The 17,046-nt window shown below is 36.0% G+C and overlaps 1 protein-coding gene across 4 annotated transcripts in view; it reads right to left on the bottom strand.

The window, feature by feature from the left end:
* Positions 1–2,854: 2,854 nt before the first annotated feature.
* The window catches only part of eps15l1b (epidermal growth factor receptor pathway substrate 15-like 1b), a 47,704-nt gene continuing 33,512 nt past the window's right edge, over positions 2,855–17,046 (bottom strand). For 2 of the 4 annotated variants that reach the window (XM_065261988.1, XM_065261989.1), the window contains exons 23-24: positions 9,086–9,246; positions 2,855–3,798 (exon numbers count right to left, since the gene is read on the bottom strand). In XM_065261988.1, coding sequence (XP_065118060.1) covers positions 3,652–3,798; positions 9,086–9,246 — 308 coding nt within the window. In that variant the 3' untranslated portion in view covers positions 2,855–3,651. Of the gene's footprint in view, positions 3,799–6,987; positions 7,005–9,085; positions 9,247–17,046 lie in introns of all 4 variants that reach the window. The other 2 variants (XM_065261990.1, XM_065261991.1) reach the window with 2 other exon arrangements.

Raw genomic sequence — 17,046 nt, 5'->3', positions numbered from 1 at the left:
ATACAATTATAAAAAACATATAAAATGCTAAATATCTTTAACCCTTTAACTCGTGCAGCCCGTTTCAGTGGGGGTGGGGAAAATGTGATGTACACCTTCAAAATAATATAACTCTGGAAATGTTTATGGTGTTGAAGCGTACTTTTGGTCTTGTTGGTGTTGAAGCCTACTTTTGGTCTTGTTTTAAAGAAGACACTTCAACATTTTTTACTGAAATTATTAAAATACAATTATTTGTAATAAAAAATGCAATATAGTATTATTTTTAATACATTAAATTATCAAAAAACTGAGATTTGTGTTGGTTTGCTGTAAGGTTTGCTGCATACTCTTGTCACCAATGAATACATTACAGTTACTGCATTATTATTCTGCTAAAAGGTTTTGAAATATAAAAACTACATTCTTAGACTTTTCCAACAATATATAGTTTGTGATGATAGATTAACATTTAGATGAAAAATATTGAAGTAAACTTAGGTGTCCCGCTCACGGGACGTCGCCTCCCACCATTGTAATGAATTGAAGCCAAAAATGTCCGACCATGGTCACCGCCATGTTACGTAAAAATCAGTGTTCGAATTATGTCAAAGCTTATGGGGGGTCCCCTACCTAAGACCCACTCCCTGGCCAAGACCCACCCCCCTCATTATAGGGTTGCTGTGATTTGACAAAGTAAGATGTGATCCTGGATCAACAATCATCTGATCCTGGTTTTAATCAAAGAAACCCCAAATTACCCTTAACTCAAACCCTAAACGTTTTTACCCCTCACATTAGTGTGAAACACTGCAAAGCCAGAAATTTTAAACAGAATAGGGGTGAAATAGGGTGGACCTCAATGCCTACTCTCAAATAACATTATTTTACAATATTGTATTGGTTAAATGGATTACATTGTGTTTTTTAAATCATAGATCGAATAATTTTCAGATCAGCAAAACTGGGGCTAGGAAAATAAAATAAGAACAAATTAAGAAATGATGAGCATATAAAATAGAAAAGAACAAAGTTACAAATAAAGTAAGATCTAACAGTAGTATTTAGGTATAAATATAATCAAATAAATTAACACGGTCTTCTTTATTATATAAATTAAATATAATTAATCTTTTTAAAGATACAGAAGTGATTTTCCTTTGTTTTTTCTGTTGTTTAATTAATATAAATGACAGAAACACAAGCAGATAAGAACTGCTACTTTCAGACCAACACAAAGATTTGACTTCTTTCTGAAATGTTTGCACTCACTTTAAGACATAACTGAATGTTTTTATGAGAATAAGGGCCAAATAATTTTGTGTTTGCATGCTTTAGAATCGCGCGTCTCCGTGCATCTGCTTATGAGTTTGCGTCCATTTGAGTATGTGTGCGCGTCATTGCCTGTGCGCACACAAAACAGCTTACTTTAACATCTTGCGCTCAAATTGTTTAAAATCGCTTGCATGTTAACATTTGCGAGGTTTAAAACCACACATGCAAAAGATAAGCTTTCTATAAATATTAATTTATTTCTGAATGATGCGTATTTGAGCGATTCGTTTTAAAAAGCCTATAGGCTAATTTATTATCATTTATGCGTGATTTCTTCTGCTTTCCCAATAAAATATTTTGTGTTTCTTGACTGTCAATTTGAGTGTGTAGCCTCGCCACTGTTATGAAATAATAGTTTGAGAAGAAAAAAAAAACCTAACCCTAAAGATTACTTAACATTCTTACCGTCACTGAGGTGAAAATAATCCACACGCAGACAGAGACATTAACTCGTCTGTCAATTCCTCCAGAAAACAGCGGGAGGCGCACTTGCGAGTTTATATTTATTTCAGACAAAAATCATTTGAATTAGTTTATTGCGAAATTGGGACGAAAAACGGACAGTAGCCTATCGCTTTGTGACAGCGCAACATGAGAATTTTAAATTAATGTATTTTCATTTTAATAAAAACCAGGGACCCCCCTAATTTATATTTTTGTGTTTTATGGGGGGTCCCTCGAGGCTTATAGCAGGTCCGGGACCCCCCCAGACCCCCTTCAATTCAAACACTGGTAAAAATGTCAGGAGCCAAGGCATGCGCAGAAGGAATTGTCCGTGGAGCCAGAGGCGGAGCCCCGGTATCAAACTTCCGCTCAAACGCTCGCACGCCCAATTCAACCACACCAATCATAACGACACGCCCCGTTTCTATAGCATCTAAATAACATCACAAAAATGAACAAATGAACATATAACAGCATGATATAAACTACCTTAAAGGACCAAAAGCATCTTTCGGAAAATTTTATTGGAAGTGTAAATATCTTTTTTTAATTTAGAGTCAAATTATTTGTTATTACAGGTCCAAAATGCCCCTATTTGGGTGAGAGCAAAAATGCGCTGTTTTTATGTGTGTACCTTTAAATGCAAATGAGCTACTGCTCCTCACTCCCTTATCAACAGACAGTGAGCTGTTAAAATTCAAGTAAAAAATGTATCTGATTCTTAGTCACACTGGCAATACAGTGTGATAACAAACAAATTTATTAAAGCTTTTTGGGTAGAATTAACCAGTCAGTCATTGGCTGTGGGCGAGACGTTGTTTGTGTGATGTCACATTAACAAGAGAATAAAAACAGCATGTCTAATGAGGTTTAATGGGTATTAAAAAAGAAGGAAAGGATGGATTTTTTTATTGTAGGGTTGTTGTGTTCACACACTGCCAACACACATTTATAAAAGTGGATTTTGCATAATAGGTGCCCTTTAACGGTCACAAAAATTTACTTCACTGTCAATATTTTTTACTACCACGTTGAATAAAAAAAAAGAAATCCAGATCACACTGCACCTGAAAATTAAAACAAACCTCCACTGGACTGAGATAAATATGCATGAAGTTTAATAAAAGAAGCTCTTGTAACATTACAATCTTTCCAATGGGAAACACATAAATCATTAAAATTTAGCAGAATCTTCACACGATAAAAGAGAAAAATTAAAACTGTATGAACCCAAATTTACTTCACCATATAAACAATTCATACCCTATAGTTTATTGTTCAGTATTGCAATAAATATTTAAATATATAAAAAGAACGATATACAGTTTAAGCCTTCATTTCAAGGTAAAATAAGCTTTCCAAACTATTTTAAAATGTATGTAAAATCAGTTTGGGAGCAGCAAGACAGAATTAATTTAAGCCAAGAGTTTAACGGTTAAACAAAGTGAGTAGAGACATTTAACTGTGATGTGTGTGGTTTAGTGTTATCTCTACAGCTAAAAATACAGTTTAATGAATTGATTGCACGGTATTACAAACTAAAACCAAACGCTAGAAGATATGAAGACACATTTGTACTATAATCACATAGTGGACTGACAACAAAGGAATTCTTTAACCGTGCCTCAGGTGAACAAAAAATCGATAAGAATGATGTCTTTAATGCATGTCTACGCCATTTATGTCTTACCGAACCTGTCATGGGGCACAAGGACGTCATATACAGATTCTTAGTATTTTGGTGATATTTTTATTAGCGCACGCCCTCTAAAGTGCTGATTGGTTGGTTGTTTGTTTGAATGGCCTCATGGGTGACAGTAAACCTGAGTGACGTGCAGAAGAAAATGTCTGCTCGGGAACCTCGTCTCATTTAGGGTCCAAAACGTAACAGCTTCACGATCTGGGCACTTCAGCTCGGCTGAGGGCGAGAGCCAATTCCAGGTCTTGCTGTTCCTGTAGGCGGAGTCTCCGAATACGCTCCGCCTCCTCTCTCTGGCTCTCACGCTTGGCCCACTCAAGCTGCTGCGATTCATTTCCGTGCTAAACCAGAAATAAACATCATAAACATCACACACACAAAGTGGAATATTACTTGCAGAGCCGGGTGATATAGCTAAAAATATCAACTTTTTTTTACCTTTTAATAGTAAGTGAAAGCATAAACATCCTGAGTTATTATTTGACCGAGATGGCTTAACAACAGAAATTAGACTCACACACAAAAGCAGTCACTGGGACGATACCCTTTAAAAAGGTCTTTGTATGTAACATTTAAGTATTTTTGAGGTACTAATATGCATTCTTAAAGGAAAACACCACCGTTTGCCAATATTGTACTATGTTCTTACCTCAGCTTAGATGAAGTAATACATCCCTATCTTTTTTAATGTGTGCACTTAATCTTTGTACAGCGCGTCATGAATGTGTTAGCATGTAGCCTAGCCCAATTCATTCATTGGGATCCAAACAGGGATGAATTTAGAAGCCACCAAACACTTCCATGTTTTTCCTATTTAAAGACTGTTACATGAGTAGTTACAAGAGTATGGTGGCACAAAATAAAACGTGGCGATTTTTTAAGCTGATAAAAATCGTATGGGGGAAGAGCACTTACTTTACAGCACTTCAATCTGTTTGGATCCTAAGGAATGAATGGGGCTAGGCTAAATGCTAACACATTCACAACTCACTGTACACAGATTAAGTGCACGCATTGAAAAAAGATAGGGATGTATTAATTGATCTAAATTGAGGTAAGAACATAGTAAAATATTGAAAAATGGTGGTGTTTTCCTTTAAGCTATAAAGGTGTACTTTTTTTAAAGGGTACCACCCGAGTGACAGATTTTGTACCTTTTTTTTTGTGAGAAAGTATAATCTTTTACTTTTATAGCATTAGCAATACATATGATTAAAATTACAATAAATGTAAAAATGTACCCATATACATTTTAACACATAAAAAAATCCCACACACAGACATGGAGATTTGCGTGATGCAGCAAAATAATCGTGATTCAATCATGACTATATTGTGAATATTATAGATTGTTCGGGTACATTTGATCACATCGATTAAACATTCATACCAATAAAATTAAATTTTAACAAACATTTAATCTGATATCTTATTGTTTTTCTTTATCATTGGTCGAAAACTCAAAATTACATCTACATCATCTGCTGCACAATCTGTGATTAAAAGCAAAAAGGCTGTGATGCGAAAGTCAAATGTAAAACACCAGATACACGACACAGAGTGAAATGACTGAAAATCTCCAATATAAGATCTTTTATAAATACACTGCCTAAATACATTAAATATATAATAGAGCAATTATATATCAAAATATATAACGGTCCCAAAAAGCACTTTAAAAACATTAAAACAAAATTTAATAGTAATTGTAAATGTTAATGTATAAAATATCTAGCCAAGCACACTTTTAAAGCAAACCAGTTAACAGCAAAACAAGATAAATGGTTTTATGAGGTTTTTAATAATTGATCAATCAAAGGGGACAGTAGTTTTTTTATTTTGGTTTTATTTATTTAGAAAAGGGACTGTGTTCATTAATTAACATTCGTAAATGTACCCAAATTAGCCCTAGGGCTAGTTTTCATTGGTAGTACCTTTCTACTTAGAAGTGTTCCTACTTTACCTACTGTAACTTTTTTTACTTAATTTTGCAAGTCAATTCATACTTTAAGTTTTGACTTGTGATAAGTTGATACACAAGTTAAAATTATTTAACTTAAAAAGTTAAAATATATGTTATGATATTTTACGGTGTACATTTTTTCAAGAAAGTTTAAGAATGTTTACTAAACTATATGAGCTAACAAGTTCCATACAAAATAATTGGTATATTCTACCTACCCTATCTATTTTTAACAGTAATAACAGCAACACTAAAATATACCCTGAAATATTAGCTTTTGCACCGCAAAGTGTGCATGCGTCAACATCCAAGCGGGACTGGAGTCAGCATTTTCATTGGTCATTGGTGCGGCGGGAGAACCGCGATTTGTTGAGCTACGAGTAAGTTTTTATTTAACTTTACTGTAAAACCCGACAAGTTCAGAGTACTCAAAACTTTTGTTGAAACTGGTTGCATAATTTTTTTAAGTAAACCAGTTTTTTAAAATTGAAAAAAAAGATAATTGTAATAAATACAATTTGTAATTTCTCATTTTGTTTGAGTTTGTGGAACTTAAAATGGTGAACTTGTTAAAAACACATAAAACTTTTAAGTTTAATAAATTTTTTCACAGTTTTGAGTTCAAATGAGTATATTTTACTGTTCGGGTTTACAGTGTTGATATCATCATGAATGGAAATTTTAAGTTGTTTAATGGAAAAATCTACCAGAAGATTAGTCATTTGTCTCTGTTATCAGGTGACAGATTTACAGGTTGTTGTCAGTCACGTTAGCCTTTAAAGCGGCTTAGTTTTCTTGCATTTATCTGTTGATATATTGAGTTTTGTGTTAGAAGGGATCAATTTATAAAGCCATTTTATTTATTATCTTTTACGAATTCATAATAAGCGGCTGCCTTTCCATGGGCGCTTTTAATTTAATGTCTGTTTAAAAAGTATTTGGGGGTTTATATGTAATATCTAATGTCCACAGTTCATGGTGAAGTCCACTTGTGGTTCTACTCTGGTGTTATCTGACTTCATAAACATCATCTTGACACCATCTATTTAACGTCACTGCGAAAAACTTCTCAGCAAAGTGAAATTATATCTGAGAAAAGCATCTGTGTGCAGATCCACTTGGTTTGGTTATGCAATAAAACTTATCCTCTTTTAAATCTTACTTATGTGTCCAGATAAACTATCTAAAATGTTTTATCTTGCAATTGTTTTGTTTTAAAAGTGTGCTTGTGCATCCTTAAAATAACACTTAATTTTTATTTTATTTCTACAATCTCAAAATGCTTTTTGGGGCCGTGCATTCAACTAAATAACGTAGCCTATGCAGCATCTTTGTAACAATCTTAAGCTGAACTGTCTCCAAGACTTTCCTCCCACTGTGGTCGAAGTATCTCTGTTTACATTTGCTGACAATGTTTTGAAGCGCTTCAATATTTTGTCTGATTTCTCAGAGTGATTTGTGACAAGGATTTGTGCGCATGCTGGGAGGGTGGAGTAGGTGTTATATGGTTAACACAAACACATGCAGTGCGCTCAGATGTGGTCTTCAGACCTTTGTATCACCTTACCTTTATATTTTCTGACCCTGGGAGAAAGACAAATTATAGCAAAGTTCTCAAGACACAAGACAGCACAGCATACACTACACAAAGTTCATGCAAAAATGCACAACACATGCAAAACTGCAGCTAAAGTGCATGGCACGGCACGACGTGATGCCATGCAGAGATGCTAATTGAGCAAACACCGTGAATATAGGTCATTGGGCTACTTTCGACATTGACTACGTGTGTAAAAGTATTTAATTTAGATGTTTAACAGAGGATTAAGTTTAATAAAGTATTAGGTTACAAAGTAGGTTGCACAATGGCGTGTGAGCTGTGCTAAATTCAAATGGTTATACTAAAAAAATTATATATAAAAAATGTCACTAAAATAGTTTTGTAATAAGCATTTACAAGCAGAATGTCATGTAAACATGGCACTGTGGGTAAAACCAGTTACTTTCCACTTCATGTCAGAAAACAGGAAGTGCATTGGTAAATGCTTCTCACTTTCATAAAACCAACGTGTCATTTCGAGGTCATATTACCATGCAGTGTCAGTAAGGTCACCACAGTGTACTTCGGCAATATAGGAGCCTTTAAATGATCTGAAACAGTACTTTTTAGCATAAGTTTACGATATTCAAGCTTTTGGTGTAAAATATATGCTGAAATAGTTTTAACATATCTAAATTAAGAAATCATTGATTGGGACAAAACGAGTAATATTGCACAGGAAAGCAACACGTGACTGTGCTAAAACTGATGCAGAAATTTTGTGCCGTGTTGAAATATCTGAGTAGATCTGAATAAACAAAACAATTGATGTTAGAATAGTATTAACTTTCATTTTAAAATGGTGCAAACTTAGTTTTAAAAAGTAAAAGAACCTCCAAAACAAAACCAAAGTTAGACCTTTACGAATGATACATGTTTAAAAAACAATTAAATGTTTAAATGAAATAATACACATTTTATATTCTTTTGCTGAAACCAATTTATGATAATAAAAAACTAACAAGAATTACTTTAAAAGGAACTTAAATATTACCAAAGCACAAGCATGACTAATTTGTGTGTTTAAAACCAACAAGATGGAAATTGATGGTTTGGGTGAAACCAGTGTGAACAAACAAATGGTGAACCATCAAAAGTTCAGCGCTATATATAAAACTGAGGTTTGTTCACTTCAGATTTTACTCACATTGTTAAAAAACAAGATCAAATATCTTAAAGGGGACATTTCACAAGACCTTTTTAAGATGTAAAATAAATCTTTGGTGTCCCCAGAGTACATATGTGAAGTTATCACATATTAGCTCAAAATACCACATAGATAATTTATTATAGCAGCTAAAATTGCCATTTTGTAGGTGTGAGCAAAAATCTGGTGTTTTGGGTATGTCCTTTAAAATCCAAATGAGCTAAACTAAAGCAAACACTGATCACCATAATGGTGGTTTGTTGAAATTGAAACTGAATTGTGCTGTCAATTATCCTCTCTCTCTCTCTCTCTCTCTCTCTCTCTCTCTCTCTCTCTCTCTCTCTCATGCAGATTAAGGGGTGGTATTAATATAAAATAAGATCCCCTTTTGACATCACATGGGAAGCCATATTTCAATAACCTAATTTTTCACGTGCTTGCCGAGAATGGTTTACCAAAACTAAATTACTGGGTTGATCTTTTTCACATTTTCTAGGTTGACAGAAGCGCTTGGGAACCCAATTATAGCTTGATTTTCACACTATGACACCTTTAAAAATAGCACATATGGTTGTGTGTGAAAAAGGGCAGATTGTTTCCCTCTTTGTCCCTTTAAGGCAGCCAAGGATGCAAAGCTGTATTAAGCAAAGCGCAAGACATTAGCTTTGGTGTGCTGGGCGCGACAATACAGACAATGATGTAGAAGTGTCCAGTGGAGAATGCAACTCCTTAAAAAAGTGGCAGCATGACCAAAGAGAGAAAGAATGGCAACAGTTAATAAAAGAAAGCAAGAGATACAACAACAAAGTGAAGCTGCAGGTAACACAAAGAAGCGGAGCTAAAACTACGACGACAACGAGACACAGAAGTAAGAGAAGCTAAAGCATGGACGGAGAGGCGAATCGATACTGGACTTACGGCTCTAAAGTCTTTTAATGTTGTGGATGTGTTAACCCCAGACCCGACTGATGTGGAGGAGGAACCATGTCCTCTTTCTGCATGCGTCTTTCGAGCAGCCGAACCAGCATTCGGCCGACTATGAGGAATTGAACTGCTAGACGTAACGGCTGAATTTGGCCCTGTAATAGTTGTGAAGAAAGTAAAGTGATATCCAACAGAACATTCAGATTTAAGGATATCACCTCTGATAATCAAAGAAACAGTGGATTAAAGTCAGAATTTAGCTGAAAGCAACTGAACTGTATGTACTTTTGTAATAAAACGTAACTGGTAATTGCTATTGAAAAACAACTGTTATGATGCTAAGGTTTGCATTGTGTAAGCAGTTACTTACGGGCCTAAACTTAAAAGGACCATCCCAATTTCTATATGTTATTCTGCAATCTAGATGAGGGGTTTTCAAACTTGGCTCTAGGGAGGTTCCAGGGGGTCCCCAAAAAATTAGAAGGAAAGATTTAGAGACGTAAATAGATGCAAACTCGCACGGGGTGATGTGAATGATGCAAATATGGCGACGTGATTGCCACAAAAACTCTGCCTATTTGCCTTGAACGCGTCTTCTCGTAAGTTGAAAATATTCAACTTGAGTAAAAATTTGCATGACACAAAGTTAAATCCTGCAAGTAATCTAGAGCGGTGAATGTGACGCATCGCATTTGGACTTGGTGTGTACGCAGCATAAGTGTAGCAAACTGTATATTCGTTATACATAAAAATATATAAATTTAACTATATTTTAGGTGAAACATATTTGGGGGTCCTTGCAATCATGAAGTTTAAAACCCCCTGATCGTGATCATGTCTCGTGTTCCAAAAAAGAGATTTTATTTCACACTTCGTAGCAAACAGTATACGTAAAGTTTCTAACACTACAGATGCAAATGGCATTCAAAACAAAAGTTAAAATATGCTTTGTTTTATGCTTGTTTTAGCACAAATAATACTAATTATTAAACAAAGTTGATTTTTGGGATGTTTACATAGTGATAAAGTGTATAGCTTGAATGAAGATGCTGGACAAAAGCAATATAATAAATGACATCAAAACATCTACAGTAAGTTTAGTTAATAAAGTTCAGTAACTTTCATCTAAATTCCACAGTGATCCGGATGAATGAACGGGAACAAATCAAAAAACACAACAGCATGATTTAAGAATCAGATTCAGAAGAATCAGGTGTGCAAGTTTCAACCGCTCCATCAGAACACAGAAAAAGATTATCTGTTTTATAACATCATATTTGCTACTTTCAAAAAATTTTCTTTGCTCCAAAACCCTAGTAAGCTGGCTTCCCAGCTACATTCTTAAAAATAAAGGTGTTTGAAAGGTTCTTGACAGCAGTGCCATAAAAGAACCATTCTTGGTTACTCAAAGAACCATTCAGTCAAAGGTCCTTAGATCCATTTCTTTCATACCTTTTTTTACTACAAAGACTTGAAAAATGGTTCTTCAATGGCATCGTGAAGCACCTTTATTTTTAAGTCCGGATAACAATATCACTGTGGCACTATGATGCGATTGGAGTGCTCTTATTAGCGCACACTCATATTATACATAACAGTACAGAGCAATTACACAAATTTAAGAACCAGGTTTTGGGGGTCAGGTTTTGCTGCATGGTTAAACAGGCCTGTAGCTTAATTGATAGAGAACCGCATTAACCACATAAAGGTCATAGATTCGATCCCACAGTAAATAAGGTTAAAAAAATTCATTTTCTGTTACTGGGGTTGTACTCTCATTTTTGTACCTTTTTTTACCCCAACGATCTGGTGTGTACCTATAAGGACCAATTTTGTACCTGTTAAATGTTATGGGTACAAAACATTTAACTGTACCTTTAAATTTACACAATAGGTCCTTAAGGTACCGTACCCAAATATTGTATTATGCTTTGTATACCTGTAAAGGTACAAAACAGAACCTTAGGGGTTTTCTTTATGATATGATGAACCTTTAGCGAGGTATCCCTTTCCCAAAAAAGTGTATATATCTACAGTACTGTGCAAAAGTCTTAGGCCACCATGCCAGAATGAGATTTGTTGTTTTTGCAATGTTATAGTGATCATATTGTTTCTCAGTCTCTTTAATAGAATACATCCAGAAAATAAAAGAAATGTGTGTATTAAAAACTGTATAAACATGTAACCTGATGTGTCAATTTTTTAGGGTAAACTTCCCTTCCACTTCAGCAATAGCAGGAAACCTTAAACATAAATAAAATTAAATCCTAATTTCTAATGTGAAAGAAATAAGTATTTTTATTTCATTCTGCTTAAAAACACTCAAGATGTGTTTAGTGCCAAGAGATGTCACACTAAACACTGACAATGCCTTTTTTTTTACATATTACCTGTATTTTCTGTTTGTATCTTAATAAAATAGATTGAAAAATAAATATAGATGGACATTAAAACTTCCAAAACAACAAGTCTGGTGGTGGTGGCCTAAGATTTTTGCACAGTACTGTATATCTCCACAGAAACATTTAAACTGTGTTAGATAAATAGCAATTATTAGATTATAAAAACACCAAACTTAAATAATTGGCAGCACAGTAGACTTTTAAAATTTTTGAAAATTTCTGGGGGACCCCATTCTGAAAACCCCTGCCTTAGGGGCTGTCCACACGGAGACGCGAATCACTGTATACGTATACATTTTTTATCGTATTGGCGTTTCTTCCACACGGTTCCGGCGTTTTGGGAGACTGGAACTGCTATTTTTGAAACCGGGTCCTAAAGTGGATAAATCTGAAATCGACACCCTTGCGGTTTCGTGTGTACAGCCAATCAGTATATTTTGTGAAGCGAAAACGTCATCACATCACGTGTCAGCAGCGTCACACGTAACAGCAACAACAATAATGGCGGACTACATGATTATGTCGTGCTACAGAAGCTACTAAACCTATTAGCTTTATTACATCAAAATCTATTGCTTCTATGCAATTGTGGTGAGCAAGCGATAACGGACAACACCATACACCACATGCTCTTATGTCTACCGCGGAACCAGGAGAAAGACTCCGCTATTGCTCTTGAAGTTGTTGCGTTTACCATCACTTCTTCTTGGTTCGCAAGGTTATGCGCAAGCTCAAAGTCTTCTTCTCCGTGTATAGTGTATATCTGTGGCAGAATTACAGCACCCCATACTGGTCTGGCATATATACTACACCGCTTTCAGTCTGTTTCAGTGGTTTCGTTTGTGCGCAGAGATTTCTTGAGACGACGCCGTGTTTACGGATTATTTTTTTAGAACGAGGAAAAAAATGATCGGATAGGGAATGCACCGGTTTCGTGTGGACAAAGCCTTAGTGTACCACCCCAGTGACAGTGCCGGTTAAATCACATACTGTTAAAAACTTATACCTTGAATGCACTGGAAGTCGTATAAAAGCGTCTGCCAAATGCATAAATGTAGGGGCAGGCTTTCCTTCAGCACTACATCTTTAAGGCTTTAAAATACCCAGGAAGACAACTTAAAAGGTTTTGTAATGGAGCTATATGCGTGAACATTATATCTTTAAATCAACTGAGTAATATTAACAAACAATTCAAAACATACAATCTATTAAAAGCAGCTTAAATGAAATTCTGAGGAGCAGCTGAAACATGAGTGAAACATTATGAAAGGGTTAACCTCAAAAACCTGAAATGATTTCTTCCCAAAAATGAAAATGAAGAAATTATTTTGCATCAAAAAGGAAATGAAGCATATTGCAGCGACCATCATTATCATGTGAGAACCACTAATCAGTGAAATAAATATAGAAATGTACAACAATTTAGGATGCAAAAACAAAGACGTTCAGATTAAAGATTGTAAAAAAGAAAAGAGAGAGATAAGTCATTTCTGTATTTAGTGACAGCAGCAACCTGGCATGAACACATTTAGCCAACCGTGGGAACTCTGGTGCTCAGTTCGAGGGTGTGAACCACAAACTTTAGAGGAACTCTCTCTATCTCTCTCTCTCACTACTGCACGGTCTTCTTGTGCCATAGAGAGGAAGAGTGTTTTTTCTTAACTCAGAGAGAGTAGTGAAACCAGCAGCACCCCACCCATGCCCTCGTACTGCCTGTTATAGTCATAAACACATCACAAAAAAACACAAAACAATGCCCTGCACAAGAATGAATTAGTAGTGTAAACAACTCACGGTAAAGGGATAAAAGTTGTGAATACGCGATGTATATACAAGCACATTAAAGGTGACTTTAGACAAACTGTGCCTGGAGCGGCTTTTTATTTTTACAGTGTTTTGAATTCAGATCTTAATCTTATAATGCAATGTGAATAATTCATGTATTAGTTTTAAAGCTTTAAGTATACTCTTGAGTAAACTCTCTAGCAATGCAAGCACAATTTCATAAACACTCGCATTGCTAAATTTACAGTATGAAGCAAGCTTTCCCTTTCGGATAAAACGTATAGATGAAGCAACGGTTTGCTTGCCGGGCAAAGTAGATCAAACAAACATTAACAACTTGCTGCAGGGTTCCCACACCGTAGTTAACTTCAAATTCAAGGACCTTTCAAGGACTTTCCAGGTCCAATACCCTCAAATTCAAGGATTTAATGTGGGGACACATTTCAAGTGAGAGCAAGGTTACATCGTGTTACCTTTTGAGTTACATCGTTACAGTTCCCTTTCTAGGGAACTCGCGCTGCGTTACTGCGGTGACACTTTGGTGACGCCTCCAGGGGTAAAAGTGTCTGAATGTGTATATCAAATTCAACCAATGGTGAGGCTTAACGACAAAGACATGGTGACGCGGGAACCAGGAAGTATATCGCTATCTGAAATATTGCCAAAGATGGCGTTACAGGGACGCAGGAAGTATGGCAAGGGAGACGCAGCGTCTCGTTCCCTTCTCAGGGAACAACAGTTACATACGTAACCCCATACGTTTTCATGTGTAAAACACAACTATGCAAAAAAGCATTTTGGTATGAATCAACATTCGCATACAAAAGATATAAGCATTTAAAGTGAACAGTTTAGCAAGTGTGCTTAAAAAGTCTAAAATTTGTATGATATTATACCACACTACACAGGGAATAATATGGATTTTTTTCTAGAAAACTTCTTGCATAAAATAGATTCAACCACTTTCAATGACCTGTATCTATGTATGTATATGTTCAAAAACTTCCCAGGGCCTTGAATTTTTTCCCCCAGACTCAAAACTTTCAAGGATTTCTAGGAGCCGTGGGAACCCTGTTGCTAGTATATTAACACATCTTGTTTAAATCTTGTGTTCCTGTAGAAAGACAGTAGCGCATGGGTTCGATCCCCTTCGAACACATACAGTATACCGATATGAAGTAAAATGCATAAATCTTACAGATATATAAATGCAGCACCTTTGCACCTGCTTCAGATTTACTGAGGTCTGTTATGACCACAGCAATGCAAAAACACTTTAAGGCGCTGTTTACAACTGGTATTAAGATGCGTTTTGGTTGTACGGATCACAGGTGGACGAGAGAGACACATTCACGTTTACACCCTCTGGTAAGGACCCTTGCTCACTTCACATTGGGACATTGTTCAATTATTTTTTCCTGTGACATGACTGCTTAAGCGTGTTGTGATAATTCATAGCTGTTATTCATCAACAACCGGCAAAACCAACATCTCTCTGACTTAATTTTAAAACACTTGTTAAAGTATATTATGAAAAAATTATTTAATTATTCTCTTACATATCCGCTTATAAATTAAGAGTAGATTGTGGCCTCTTCCTGTCTATCAATGTGTGTTTATATTAAAATTAAAACCTTTGTTTGTTTAAATATAAGTTCTGTCGCATTTCATGAAGTTTATTGAGTTGGCTCGTGCGATTTTCGGTTGGAGAGCTTAAGAAAAGGTCACGTGATTTCCAGTAAGGGCATGGATGCTCACTGGTTTTGCGTTAAATTGGTGGAATTTTTAGGAAACGATCGTTCCAGTGCACTGGAAAGATTTTGCGATTGAGACAGCCTTTAAAATGGACGACTCCCTGATCAGTAGACACAGACCTGGTGTTTTAATCCGTTTCTTTTGTCCACTTTTCGTCTGTGGGCGAGTCCCTCTGCTTTTGTTTAAATGTAACAGGGTGAAATGACGGGTTTAAAGGGATAGTTCAACCAAAAATGAAAATAATGTCATTAATGCCTCACCCTCATGTCGTTCCAAACTCATAAGTCCTCTGTTAATCTTCGGAACACAGTTTAAGATGTTTTATATTTAGTCCGAGAATTTGTTGACCCTTGATTGAAAATCTACGTACGGTATCCTGTCCATGTCCAGAAAGGTAATAAAAACATCATCAAAGTAGTCCATGTGACATCAGTGGGTCAGTTAGAATCTGTTGAAGCATCGAAAATACATTTTGGTCCAAAAATAAAACTTTTATTCAGCATGGTCTTATTTTCCGCATCTGTTGTGAAGTGCATGCGCGAGACTAAAGTAATGTGACTGCAGTGACGTGGATGACGTGTTATCCTCAGACATATTTGCAAAGTTTTTTTCATCTCCCTCAAACTGTAAACGGAAAAAAAAACAGCTAGGGCGCACCACATAACACGTCAGCCGTGTCACTGCAGTCATGTGACTTAAGTCTCGTGCATGTGCTTCACAACATACGCGGAAGAGAAGACAATTCTGAATAAAATCATATTTTTTGTTATTTTTGGATCAAAATGTATTTTCGATGCGTTTACACATTCTTACTGACCCACTGATGTCACATGGACTACTTTGATTAAGTTTTTATTACCTTTCTGGACATGGACAGTATATACCATACATAGATTTTCAATGAAGGGTCAACAAGCTCTTGAACTAAATCTAAAACATCTTAAACTGTGTTCCAAAGATGAACGGAGGTCTTACATGCAGTTTTTTCCGATCTCCAATACTGCAAAGAAAAGAAGTTTAAATTCGCTACTAGTCATGTCCAATAAAAAAAAAATTGTGCTCGATACATCAAATGGTAGGTGGTCATAGGGCTGCTCAAACACATTTGACCACATAAGCGTCTAAACCATAAAAGCAATCCGGTCGAATGCTTTTTCGATCACCTCTGAATGTGGTCGAAAGTGGACAAGCTCAAAATGTTTCACACCTCGTCTTAGTAACCGGTTGTAAACAGCCTTTAAGTGTGAACAGTGGGACTCCATGCTTGTAACATGTTGGCAAAGCGTTCACGTCCGTCTTTGCGCACTTGTGTGAAGCCTTAAGACTTTCGCACAGTGAGCACACACATAATGTGTTCCAATTTTAAATATGTGGTACAACGCGACACCACACTGTGCAACCCCCTTTACACCGAGGTCACATTTTGGGACCAATATCTGGGCAAGTTGGGTAAATATGAAGGATCCGTTTTGGCATTAAACACTCCAATTACAAGGTTAATCTGATTTACAGTATATAGCAGAAACCATTTTCTAAGTCGCAGGCCAGAAAAACATGACAAAAATATGACTTCACGTCAAGTTGTTGCTTATTTACTGGTTGTAAAGGGCAACACCGCTCGGCCACAAGTCACAGTAGATTCTGGGTAACCTCCACACCACCGATAACACTGCAGGAAACACTGATTCACAGTTTTGACTATAACATACACACAACTGTGATGATGCGATTCTGGAAGGCGAACGTTTGCAGTAGTCATTCAACGTTCATTCTGGATGTGGCTTCGGGTGAATAGGGTCAAGTTAATAAGGGCTGTAAGGGATGTGTGTAGTTATCCCTGCACACACAGCTATGTGTATACATAGGCACGTGTGAGAAAACACAAACAGCTTTCTCACGAACACAGATGATCACACGTGAACGCGAGCTTGCGTGTTCACACACATATCAACAAAGCCTCTCTTCTGGGAAATACTTAAATACTTGCTTGTATACACACTTTAAAAGATATAT

This window comes from Paramisgurnus dabryanus, chromosome 6 (genome assembly GCF_030506205.2).
Source record: "Paramisgurnus dabryanus chromosome 6, PD_genome_1.1, whole genome shotgun sequence".
In the NCBI taxonomy this organism is placed as follows: Eukaryota; Metazoa; Chordata; class Actinopteri; order Cypriniformes; family Cobitidae; genus Paramisgurnus; species Paramisgurnus dabryanus.
The sequence above is the reverse complement of the archived record's forward strand: the minus strand, read 5'-3'. Positions and strand labels throughout refer to the sequence as shown.